At 38.9% G+C, this 13,673-nt stretch overlaps 1 protein-coding gene across 2 annotated transcripts in view; it reads right to left on the bottom strand.

Annotated features, from left to right (window-relative positions):
* Positions 1–13,673, bottom strand: part of Zdhhc2 (zinc finger DHHC-type containing 2) — a 52,777-nt gene that overhangs the window by 14,035 nt on the left and 25,069 nt on the right. For both annotated transcript variants that reach the window (XM_005362539.2, XM_026786917.1), the window contains exons 4-8: positions 9,642–9,762; positions 7,189–7,258; positions 6,251–6,283; positions 3,924–4,044; positions 1,631–1,763 (exon numbers count right to left, since the gene is read on the bottom strand). In XM_005362539.2, coding sequence (XP_005362596.1) covers positions 1,631–1,763; positions 3,924–4,044; positions 6,251–6,283; positions 7,189–7,258; positions 9,642–9,762 — 478 coding nt within the window. The remainder of the gene's footprint in view (positions 1–1,630; positions 1,764–3,923; positions 4,045–6,250; positions 6,284–7,188; positions 7,259–9,641; positions 9,763–13,673) is intronic.

Genomic DNA, 13,673 nt, shown 5'->3' with positions numbered 1-13,673 from the left:
AAAAACAAAAAACAAAACAAAACAAAAACTCATCATAATTTTTCCAGTTGACCCAAAAATGTACTTTGTAGCCAGCTTGTCCAAACACAACTCTAATCCCCAAACAGTCATATCGAGTTATGCCCCTTTTGTGTATCAAAGCTGTGGTCCAAAAAGACATTAGAGTTGCCCACAGTCACACAGCAAGGGAATATAGATGTAGCGAGGTCATCAGTGTTCTCTTTACAACACCACGGTTTCCTCTAAGGTAACTCTGCAAAGCAAATTCTAAAATCTCCATTTCAGGATAGAAACACGTTTTTTAGAAGCATAAAGATTCTGTCCATCATTTTGGAGACAAAAATCTAACTGGCAGGGTCAGATACTAAGGGAAACAACAACAAACATAAACCTTTCTTTATTAGACAAGGGCTTCCCTACGTAGCCTTGCTATTTCTCAGTTGGGTTGGTGCTTCGTTTCTGGTCATTTCCCATCATACCTAGGTCACCCATTGTGCCAACGGGCAGCATTTCACAGTCCTCTCAAAACCCTTTACTTCCGGGAAGTCAGTCACAAAGCTACTGTCACCTCTAATTTTGGTAATAACTCTTTTACTATTTCTTCTCATATAAGCCTCGTTAAATTTGTTATATTAAAAATAAGTTATCTGTTTTATTTATTCTCCTTTAACTTCCTTTCTGTGAGCTCCCACACTCATTAGATCCTTCCTTCTGCTTGCTTTGGGCTCTCTCTGGCTCATCACACTGCACAGTTATTGGCTAAAACCCTTATTCATTTTTAATATGAACATCTGCAGTTGCATCTTTCCCTCTGAGCCGGCTATGTCCCTTGGGTCTTAGCTTCTCTTCCTGGCGCTGTGATAAATATTTTGATGAAAGCAACTTAAGGGAAAAAGAGCTTGTTTGGCTCACAGCCCCTGGCTACTGACCCTCAAGGCAGGACATTGCACTGGCAGGAAAGAACAATGAATACATGCTGTCTCTCAGTCCCTTTCACCCTTGACACAGTTCAGGAGCCCAGGGAATGCTGTCACCCACAGCAGGTGGGTCTTCCCACCTCAGTGAAGGTAACCGAGATCATCTTCCCCACCCCCACAGGCGTGTTCAGAGGTCCATCTCCCTGGCGATTCTAGATCTTGTTTAACAATGAACACTACTCATCACTTCTTGTCTGTAGAGCATTTGAACAGACTCTGTTCCATGTCTACAATGTTCTGGATCTTTCTACGGTTAACTTTTCAGATTGTGTATTTCTTAGTGTGGTGAGACGGTCCCTGACAGCTCATTCAAAATGGCTTCCCTTCCACCATCTCCAGCCATTACTTCATGACCTGTTTGGATCCTTCAAAATCCTTCTGATTTTATAGTTATTATTATGTTTAATTTTTGCCTTTGTGCTTTCCTTTGCTCTCCACTTGGTATAAATAATGTTTTCAAACCATGCATAGTCAATTAATACATGCAAAGAATGGACTGGTGTCTATATGACATTACAAAACACGTGGGAAATAAGAAAGATTTTATTTGACTATTTCAAGACAGATTAATGCCATTTATTCATATGACAACCTTTATAGAATGATGGCATGTATATTTAACGTTCTCTTTTCTATAGTGACCGGATACTCACCTAACGTAGATTTATTTTTGCTGACTAGCCAACAATGATAACCAAACAGAGAAGACAAGCTGACAGAAAACATAGCTGCAGCAAAGAATAAAAACATAATATGGAACTTGGCTTGAGTATCAGGCAGACCATTCTACAAGGAAAGGCAGAAAACAAAACGTTTGTCAAAGGAATGAATGAATATTCCTCTACATTTATGAATCAGTTAGTATGGTTGTTTTTTTAAATAATTTAGAAACAGAAAATGACAACACACAGTTTCATACTAAAATTTAAGGTGAAAAGTAAATATCATATTCAAATGTAAATATCAAAAGTAAATATCAATTCATAATAAATTAAATGCGTTCTAGAGTATGAATATATATTTAGAAAAGGTTAAAGTTGGAATGTTTGTTTTGCCTCACATAACAAAATCAAATTCTAGAAACAAACAACAAACAAACATGACAGCAGAAACTATACCAGTAGGAAACAAGATAAAAAGAAACTATAAAATGGAGTTTTAAATTTACTGCCTGAACGTGTTATTAGCATACCTCATATTCACAAATGTTTACATGATTTTGATTATAATGCCAGAAAAATGAGGGCTAGTTGGCACATTTAGTTCCCAGTCTCTTTGATACTTTAGATTGCTATAAATAGCAGCATCAACCTAATGCCTGAAAATAATGCTTCAGGCTCTGTTCATAGCATTATAGAAATGATAACATTTGGGACAGGCTCCAAAGCTACAGAGAAACCCTGTCTTGAAAAACCGAAAAAAAAAAAGAAAAGAAAAGAAAAGAAATGATAACATTTGTAACACCTGTCTGAAACAAAGATTTCAATCACGGGCTGAAAGCAACCAACATGTGCAAAACCTGTTTGCCCCTCACTGTTTGCACATCCAAGAGAGATGGGCCGGTTGAGAGTGAAGGCCTGGGGGCCTGGCATTCAGAGAGGCAATGGAGATGCCAGGGGCTCCTATTCTGACATGAACACAGTGTTTCACTTCCCTGCCTACTTGCCCTTGATGGAAGAGACAAGACCTTAACTGGCAGCTTTTGACAGTAAAAGCCTGAACAACAGGAACTCTGGTCTTTCCTGTTTAGATGTATTTGAGGTTTGGAATGATAACCACCCATGGGGATGGAGGGCATTGAGATTACAGTCTGGAAGACATTCAGTGGGGATCAGTCGTTAACTGGAAATGGAGGTATCTGTGAATGCGACGAACCCACACGTGTCTTTCTGCTTCTTAACAACGAGACTGGCACACAGTGAGCATTCAGGAGCTCTTTAGTATTACATTTGGTTTCAATCTCATACAAATTACCTAGCAATTCAGATATTCTTGCCATATGAAAGATAATTTAATGAAAATCAAATAAAATTCTATGAGAAAGAAATCCTGGCAAGGAGTAAAATCCTTTTTTACTATTATTTCGTGTTTGCCAGGAATATTTCTGGATAGTGTGTACACGCCATAGTTTTATCTTGTTTTAGAACATAATGTATATATGTAAAGAACTACCTAAAGATTATTAATGGAATGCACAATAAAAATACAGAACATTGCCCACATAACAGTTTTAAAGACACTCAACATCCAAGGAGGAAACACTTTAATTTTTAAATACTGAGAAAAAAAATCTGCTTATGTAGCCAGTTCTCATTATTGCTGTAGTTATGGTTCACGAGATCGCCTTGAACAATGGATCCATGAGAACTGGATCTAGAGGAAGCATGGGGTTGGTTTTCTCTTCTCATAAAGCCTTTGGCATCTACTGACCAATTCTCAACCTTATTAGATGTGGGGTTTTGCCCGAATGCCCCTTATTTGTTCTATAATTAATGCCTGGATGAAGCATGTATTTTTTTCCACAAGACATACCAGTCTCATTGAGAAACAGTAGGTTTCATCAGCATGTTTAAAGATCATTTTATACTGCAAAATCAACAAAAAGTAAAACAAAACAAAGCAAACAAAGAAGAAATGGACAACAAAGCACGGAGGCAAACAGATCATGGGCGACCAGAACTTGTTTACCGGACCCTGAGATGGAAAGGGTATAGCACTGCCTTGTTTATATAATAGGAATATCCAAGTGCACTGTGCAGATCTGTATGTGTCTAGAGACTACTGAGAAAGCTCCGAGCACATTGGCTGGGAAGCTGATGGGTGCACAAACACAGAAAGCAAATCACCAGGACTGACGGTTCACAGATGAACCCTAGGAAGTCAGGGTCTGAAATAACTCACTGTGGAACATTTATGTATAGGAAAGGCACTAAAGTCATGACTTACTGTCCAAAACCTGATAAAATACTGTAAATCTGTAGCAGCAATGAAAAGGCAGTACAGCAGAGAATACGCCAGGAAAAGGAGGAAGAATTTGTAATTTGAAAATCCAACGCAATTGTTCACCCTGCCAATAAAGCAAAAGTCTGAGTGAGTGACAGATCCAGTCTAGGGATAAATATACTTAAGCATAGCATAGTTTTTTGGTTTCTGTTCAATTAAATTTAATTAGCATTTGATGTATAAGGAGCTTTACACTTCCTAATACTTTTAAAAGGAATTTTTGTGCTTAAATAATCAACATATGATATTTAATATTGATTTAATAAATTACAATTAATGTCACTCTACCTCATATACAATGAATTACATAAAGAACACCCACCTAAAGACAGAGACCTTGTGACAGACCCAACAAAGTCAAGGAAATTTGGAGAACTCACTAAGGTATCTCTTGATTCCATTTCCAACTGGGATTAAATAAGTTAGTCTTTTAGGTTTTCCCAAATTGGATCAGGTCTCTTTGACCCTCTTCACTGCATACCATCATGGAGGCAAATAAATTATCAAAGAATATATTAAATGGAATAATTAAGAAAAAGAATGGGAGCTAGATAGAGTTTAGCACTCACTTGATAATTATAATTATATAATTATATGATTCTGGGGGTGTGAAGTAGCCTATTAGAACTTCATCTTCTTTACTGGAAAATATGTGCTCAATAATTTCTGAAATCCAGCCCCACACTCTACGTTTCCAAATATGAAATTCATGAATCCTAAGTTCCTTTTCTAAAATCATTATAGGATGGGTGGGGGGAGAGTGGACTCACAACTACCAATATAGACGACACAAAATGGAGCCGGGCGGTGGTGGCGCACGCCTTTAATCCCAGCACTCGGGAGGCAGAGGCAGGCGGATCTCTGTGAGTTCGAGACCAGCCTGGTCTACAGAGCTAGTGCCAGGACAGGCTCCAAAACCACAGAGAAACCCTGTCTCGAAAAACCAAAAAAAACAAAAAAAAACCAAAATGGAGTACATATTATTTTGTAGTCACTTTCTCAGTTTTCCTATTTTCCATAAAACAGGGCGTGACTCCGTGATCCTCCGTGGCTAAAGCGGCAGCTACAGGTATTGGCGTTAACTGGCAGTTAGGTGGGATGGCAAGCCTACTGCTTCCTCTTGGTCCTGCTCTTGACCCCTTGAGCCTTTCTTTGTCTCCTTCCCTGACCCCTTCCCCACTGACCTTGGTAAAGAAACAGAACTCTTTACTATTTTTTCTTTCTTTCTTTTTTTACAAAAAGCTATACTGTCATGAACTATGATTCTGTACCTCAAAGAGCATAATGTAAAGGAAACAACAACAGATTTAGTAATTTTGAACTTAAAGGTAAGGGAAATCGCATATTACTTGTTAACAGTTATGTCTGCAGCTTCAGGGGGCCCTGTGAGGATGCGAACAGATCTCTGAGATTGTTTTTTATGGCACCGGGATGGAAAAATGGCGAGAAAGAATATTGGAAACAGTCTGTACGGGTTTTCTCTAATGTGATCTCTCTTCCAAGAATGCAGGATATTGCCTTTGCTTGCTTGTGCTGTTTTCAAGAGGCAGAGTGGATAACTCACGGTGGGTAGGCTGGGAGACCCTGGGCAGGGTGAGTAAACAAGCTAGAAAACATCATTTTGAGTGTGGTAACCTAGACCCAGAAAGACAATTATCACATGTACTCACTCATAGGTGGTTTTAAAACATAAAGCAAAGAAAATCAGCCCACAAATCACAATCCCAGAGAACTTAGACCACAATGAGGACACTAAGAGAGACAAACATGGATCTAATCTACATGGGAAGTAGAAATAGACAAGATCTCATGAGTGAATCGGGAGCATAGGGTCTTTGGAAGAGGGTAGAAGGGGAAAGGAGAGGCGGGGGAAAATGTAGCACTTAATAAAAATCAATTTTAAAAAGTTATTATAAACATCTATGGAGAAATTACTAATTAATGTAATACATATAATTAATGTATAAATATTTCATTTCTGGAAAGCATTTTAGTGCATCTGTGTTTATATATGTGCAGAAAAGAATACTCTTTGTACAGGGAAAACATGTAAAATTAACTTTCAGGTTATTAATGTACTCGTTTTAAAATTACTTAATGGAAATGCTGCCAAATGAAGGCTCCCTGAAGTTAAGTAAATACTAGAACTAAACCTGGAAGTGCCTCTAGGACTAGGTGACTGATTAATGCAAAGGTTTGTAAAAAGTGATTCAGTTTATGCTAAGTTAAAGTTAATAATTGATTCAAACTTGTTTCAAGTTCATACTCACCATGGGCAATGATGATCCATCTTCAAAATACATCTAAAAATATCCAAAAAAATAAAACATGACACCTTATGATGTCCATTATAAAAAGAAAATCGAAAACATTTCTAACAGTTGTGATATGTAAAATATTACACAGTTACTTATTTAAAAATAAAAACCAGTAAGAGCAGACATTCTCATCTAAAACAGATACTATAGCTGATTCTAGTTGTAACAGAATAATGAAACACCAAAATGTACATTCCTTAAGATACAGTTTCTTTTTAAAGACTGTTATTGGTATGAGACTACTTTGCATCACAATGTGGAAAATATTCATAGATTTACACAAATTTTATATAATCTTTTTTTAAATATTTATTTATTTATTTATTATGTATACAATATTCTGTCTGTATGCCTGAAGGCCAGAAGAGGGCGCCAGGCCTCTTTACAGATGGTTGTGAGCTACCATGTGGTTGCTGGGAATTGAACTCAGGACCTTTGGAAGAGCAGGCAATGCTCTTAACCACTGAGCCATCTCTCCAGCCCCCACAAATTTTATATAAAATTTGCTCCTTAGTATCAATCTTTAGGACACGTCTTTCTGTGTCTGTCACATGTTAAGTAGACAACAAGATCTAAGCCTGTGAAGTCAATCAAGGTGTCTCTCTAAAGATGGAAAACACCCACAGAAGTAACATTTGCTAAGGTTGAGCTTGCCACGTAAGACTTGCTAAAAATGCTCCTGTTACGTCACCATGAGCCTGGGGGAAACAGCATTAATTGCAGCCATAAGCTACACTGCAGTTAACGCAAGGACTAACTCCACTCATGTATCCAAACAATGCCCTAAACAGCTTGACCATGGGCTGTAGTGATAATCGGGAAAGCAGTAATGCAATACTGAAAACACGACCCCAAGCATGTAGATGTTTGAGAAGCAAAGGTTTCCTTACTTATCACAGACGGAACAGTGATGGCAGCGGTCAGGTTTTATAAGTTGGCATCTGTCACAATACCGGATTGCTAGGAACAAAAAGTTCACTTAGTCTTAGTCTTAACAAGTCACTGAAAATACAGCTAAATGACTTTTTATCTTCACTCAGGACTTAAACTCTAAAAAGGATACTGAATTTAAATTTGACTTAAAAAATGATATTCAACCCAGTTTAACGACAGAGAATGAAAACACTTGCCTAGAGTCAGGCTTCCCTGGAGAGACTGTCCAAGAACAAAAGTCCTCTTGGAAAATCTGTCTAGGAGTTAGTTCTCTGTCATCAGTAGTTATGGTATGGCTCTCAAGGGGAAAGGTGTGTTCATTTCTACTGGTCAACAGAAAGTCTTCCTCAGCTAAATCAATTTATTCCTGTGCATAACTGAGTCAGAACACAGCACAAAGATGTAGTCTAGAATGTGCAAACACACCCTAGAGGTTCCATCAATTAGAAAAGGTCTCACATCTCTGCTCATTCTGATACAAGGTTAGAAGGAAGTACTGTAAGAAGCATTTCAAATACAGGATTTTGGTTCCTGCATGTAACGATGGCACCTTTTCCTCAATAGTACAGACAGCATAATCTACCTGAATGGCTGCATTTGAGATGCTGTTTCTCTACACACAGCTCACAGGATGCACTAGATTGCACGAAACAGTGAAAACCGTGTTAGACGTAGATTCAATACGATTCTAATGTGAGCTCAAAGCAAATGAAAATTATCTAGGAGTATTAATGAGGCTAAATCTTTGAAAGCATTTGTGTATCTTATATTTAAGAATTCTCACCTTGGTCTAGCCATATTTTAAGGACTCGACAGACAAATGGGCTAATGGGCTATAATGGTAAGCAGAAGTTTAAAGTCACGAAACGTATCTGGGTTAAATCTTGGCAGTAATTACCTGTAGTTCATGTAGTTTTTTGTTGTTGTTTTGGATTTTTTGTTTTTGTTGATGGTCTTTTTTTTTTTTTTTTTTTTGAGATAGGATTTCTCTGTGTAACAGCTCTGACTGTCCTAGAACTCACTTTGTAGACCAGGCTAGCTTTGAGCTCAAAGATCTGCCTGCCTCTGACTCCAGAGAGCTGGAATTAAGGGCGTGAGTCACCACATCCTAGCTGTGTGTTGGTGTTTTAAGACAGTGACTTAATTAGATGTTAAATTACTTTAAAACGTAAGTGAAGTAGGCTTGCTATTAATTTAAGTTATTTATATCACGGTTTCCATAGAACCAAACATGACTGGCAAAGAAAAAAAAATAAGTCAATGAAATTGACTCCTAATGCTATTCTGCTCTACTCAAATTGGTGCCTAGTTCAGTCATCATCAGAGAGGTTTCCTCCAGCCACTGATGGGGGCAGATAGAGATCCACAGCCAAACCTTAGGCGAAGAGAGAGCTCAGGTTGGAAGTCTCAACATCGGTCCCTCCCTTCAGAGTTTGGGGGACCCTTTGAAGAGGGGAAGTATGAATTGTGGAAGCCAGAGGGGCTGCGAACGCTTGAGTGAGCACAGCTGGGTAATCGACTAAGCAAGGCTCCTGGGGCCTCACAGAGACCAGAGCAGCAATCCAGAGCTTACATGGGTCTGTGATAGGTCCTCAGTGTGTGTGTGTGTGTGTGTGTGTGTGTGTGTGTGTGTGTGTGTGTGTGTGTGTGTGTGTGACTGTTGGTTTGAGGGAACTCCTGATAGTGGGGGTGTCTTTGAGTCTTTTGTATGCTCTTGGGAGCATTTTCCCCCTACCAGACTGCCTTACCCACCCTTGACATAAGTGTGTGTGCCTGGTCTTATTGTATTTTGTTGTGCCGTGTTCTGTTGATGTCACTGGGAGGTCTGCTCTTTTCTGGGGAAGAAGCGGGCAGAGGAGCTGATCTAGAAGAGAGGGGAGGGGGAACTGGGAAGAGGGAGGGAGGGGTAGCTACGGTAGGATATATTGTATGAAAGAAGAGTAAATAAAACCTAAAATAAAAAAGATAGCAGTACCTTAATTATGTTTTTACATAGTTCACACAATTACTACTTTAGTCTTATTTCAAAAAAAAAAAACACTTGCAAAATTATTAGCTTTACATCCATTGAAGACACTGCTTCCTTAAATACAAACAGGAAGGTTTATAATTAAAACTTTAAAAGCAAAATTTTTCTACTACAGATAAAGAGTTCAGCGGTCCTTACATCATCACCAAGTCACGACAAAGTAGGAGGGACGGAAATCAGAGTCAGTTCTGAGCTCTCGCTGCCACCGTGTGTGACTCATGTTTCTGTTCTGTTGTATGGAACTGAATAGGAAGACTTAATAGCAACCCAAGAAAGAGCACAGCACTCTCCAGTGAGCACTTGACGGCTGATGAATATGAGCATGCTTTCCAACAGCCATTACTCCTCCTTTGCGGACTGTTCCTCATCACCAGCGCTTACCTCCGGACATGGTCCGGGTAGAGATGGGAAGGTCTTTGGCTGCTCGCCTCAGAACTTCCTGATGGGCTTCTCCTCTTGGCTCTCTCTCCAGCAGTTCTTTCTCTGCATAAGAGAGATGGAACTGGGGAATAAATTTAAATTTTAATCAGTATTTTCCGAAGGAATGACAACCCATTTGTCTGCTCTATTACACTCAAAGGTACTTATCAAATATTAATGGTATATAGTATATTCGGAGAGGCTGACAGAGTTCCCCATCTGGGCATGTCTCTTAACCTCTCAAATAACTCCTTTATGAATATTGAAAAAGGATATGATGATAATAATAGTAATTATACCTATTTCCATAAATGTTTTTCAAGCTTAAATGGAACAGAATGTAGGAAATAGTTTATAAAATGAATAATTCTGTCAAAATATTAGTTATATAATTGATATGATGGCACAGTAAAAATGCAAGTCTTAGCAGATGAATTTTTCACTTGGATACAATCAGGAACAGGAGTAGAAGAAAAACAATTAGATATGCATTCTCATGTTTGAACTTAGGCGTAACTGTCACATAGGATCCCCTTTGGCACTCAAATATCTAAGTATTCATTTGATGCTTATATGGACATTTTGACTCAACCAATTGACCATACTTACTTAAGAAAAACAAAAATTTGTTTTGGCTCCTACAAGATACACATACATACAAAAGTCCCATAGTTGGTACAGTATGAATTCCTATAAATAGGTCCAGAAGGTGTGTGCCAGATCAGCCACAGTGCTCAATCCAACACCTATCAAAGGGTAGTGGGTAAATGAATCAGGACAAGACACATCTAAACCCACTCCTGGTGCTTCGCCATGAACTACAATGACTGAACAAAGAAGGACTTTATCTTGGTATCTTGCTGAAAACAGCAACCACAGATTATATTAGAGAACACTTTCTCTACAAAGTTTCACAATCAAGAAGCTAAGCAGCCTCTATCTTACCAATAAGGGCAGTCATATGTGTTAAAATTATAAAGAAGGGGAATAATTAAAACAAAATATAGAACAGTTGTTTCTTCTTGGGGAGTGCAGGGGCATGCAACTGTGAAGTGTATAGCAGATAGGAAACTTAAGACTATTCTATGTATCGGCTGAATGTTTGGGCATTTTCGTTAGATTATTCTTTAAATTGTACATTATATATACTTTATTTGCCAGGGTCAGGGATTGAACCTAGGCCAACATATCTGAAAGGTTAGTTTGATACAATTTTGAGCTATATTCCAGGAGGAGCTGCTAATGAAACTCTCACAGAATAGACCCGGAGTTGGGCATGGCTCTGTATCCCTGTAATCTTAACACTCAAGAGGCTGAGGCAGGAGGATTGTGAGTTCAAGACCAGCCTTGGCTACCGAGAGAGTTGCTGTCTCTAAAAAAGAAATTAAGGTGACACAAATGTCATTTATGTCATGACAGATTATTTAATAAAAATTTGATCATGACACTGGGCCTAAACCTTTGCCCTCCCAGAAATAAACTAAAAACAGAACAAAACCAAACTTCAGCTTTCAAGTGTAGATAACTTTTACATTGGCATAATCTTCTTGTGTGCATGATCTTTTGCTAGACTTAATCCTAAACTTGCAGGCCCATTAATGTAAAAACCATGCCTGGCTTTCTACTGAGATGCTTCATATTCGAACTCAGGGCCTCATGCTTACATCGCAAGCAGGCATCCTCAACTGAGCCTTTTCCCTAGCTCTTCTTATTACCATTCCTAAAACTGATTTAAAACCAGGTGCTGTGAATTGCCAGTGAATTGGCTTATTAAATGACTTTTAAAAACTGTCATATACATTGATATCATCAACATTTTACGACTTTTCACCGAGTTTCCGGGTCTTTTTCGCCTCATGGGTAACTTCTAGGGTGTGTTAGACATGGAAGACCCTAGCATGTCTAATGTTCAAATTAATAAATTAATCAGAACACCCTGGACCAGCTCCAAGAAATCAAATGCATAATCTTACTTACATAGTATAGAGGTCAAAAATAGATTGCTACCTTGGAATAGGGCAGAGCTACATGATTCTCCCTTCCACCACTTCCTCTTCCAGAACATTATGGTATGCAAAGCCCTGCCAGTCCACAGATTAGAAGATGCTATCTGTACGTATCTGAAGGTACTGAGCAACTTGGAAAGCAGAGCTGCTAACTCCTGATTTATTCTCCAACCTCCAGATGTCACAGTTCTTCCTAATCCTGGTTTTGCTTCTGTTAGACTAATTTTATCTTGTTTTTAAAGAATACAGTAGATTTACTTAACAAATTGAGAAAATACTGTAAAATTTCTAACATTCCTATATAGTCCATCATTAAGTTTCTCACATTACTATCTTACAGTAGCATGGCACTTTTAGCACTTTAATAAAAAATAATATTGATACACTATTGACTAAAGTGCCTAACATAAAGTTCAGCATAAATAGTCAGATTTTCTGTTTTGGAATATCTTTTTCTACTCTGGTATTTCTACTCCATACATCTGCATAATATGGGATTATGGAAATAAAGTATTTTCAATCGCCATATGCCCTCAGCTTCATTTTAGCCTTGGGGGGTTTTCCTTCATTGTTCATGTTTTCCTTTTCTTGTTTCTTCTTACCCCCGTGTAGTTGTGAGTAGTATTAGTATTGAATAGAGGGCCATTTAATTGCAACGTTTCTGATATTCGTCTCCTGATAAAACTGAGGGTTATGGATCTTTAGGGGGAAAACTGATATTGGCATCGATGGACCTACCAAGCTGGCCTCAATCACATAGTTAAGGGAGGGTATAAATTTGTGTTTGTTTGTTTAAGGTTTAGTTTGTGTAGATGGATGTTTCCCCTGCAGGCACACACATGTAGCATGTGTCTGTCTGATGCTCTCAGAGCTTGGAGAATAGCACCATAGCCCCTGGAACTGGAGTTATGGTTGATTGCAAGTTGCCAGATGGGTGCTGGAAACTGAGTTCAGGTCCTCTTGAAGAACAAGTGCTTCTCCCCATTACACCATCTCTCCAGCACAAGGGAGCTTTCCATCAGGGGTTTCTAGTGTCCAGTTCCTTGGTAAAGTTGGGTTCAATTTTAACCATAAACACAAAGAGAAAAATCATTATTTATATCTTAAAAATTCACATAAATACATTTTCCTGTCTGTTGGTTATGTTTGATGTAGGGGATACACACGCACATTTGGTGATTTTTTATTTGTGTTTTAAATAATAAAGCTTGCCTGAAGATCAGAGTGCAGAGCTAAGCCACTGAAGGCCAGGCAGTGGTGGCACCCACTTTATTCCCAAGACTCTGGAGATAGAGGCAGATGGATATTTGTTAGTTCAAAGCCATCCCGGGCTACACAAAATTGAGCCAGTCTAAAAGAGAAAAAGAGCTCACACAAAGGTACTCCCAGCACTTGGGATTACATGCCTTTAATCCCAGCACCAGGGAGGTGGAGACAGGCATGATAGAGCTGGGCAGAGAGAGGAATATAAGGCAGGAGGAGACAGGGGCTCAGTGCAGTCTGACACAGTCGGTCTGAAGAGGCAGTCTGAGGCTGGATTGCCCCCTTGGGTCTGAGCATTGGTAGAGGTAAGAACTCTAGTGGCTGGTCACTCTACTCCTCTGACCTCTCAGTTTTCACCCCTAATCTCTGAGTTCTGGTTTTTATTATTAAGATCAACTAGAATTCATGCTACAGCTGTGCAGACAGGAGTGCTATGACAGAATGGAAAAAGGAATCTAAAGCAGGAGGAAACGTAGCTCCTTGCATTCTGAGGCAGCAGTCTGAGGCAGTCTGAGGACACAGTCTGAGTATTCATAGAGACAGGATTGCCCCTTCAGTAGGAAGATTCAGTATAGGTCAGAGGTCTCTTTAGTGACTGGTCGCTCTACTTCTCTGATCTTCAGCATTAAGTTCTATATCTGACTCTAGGTTTTTATTACTAATACCAATTAGAGTTTGTGTAACACACACACACACACACACACACACACACACACACACACAC

Source organism: Microtus ochrogaster, linkage group LG7_11 (genome assembly GCF_000317375.1).
Source record: "Microtus ochrogaster isolate Prairie Vole_2 linkage group LG7_11, MicOch1.0, whole genome shotgun sequence".
Classification (NCBI taxonomy): domain Eukaryota; kingdom Metazoa; phylum Chordata; class Mammalia; order Rodentia; family Cricetidae; genus Microtus; species Microtus ochrogaster.
This window is presented reverse-complemented; position numbering and strand designations above follow the sequence as displayed.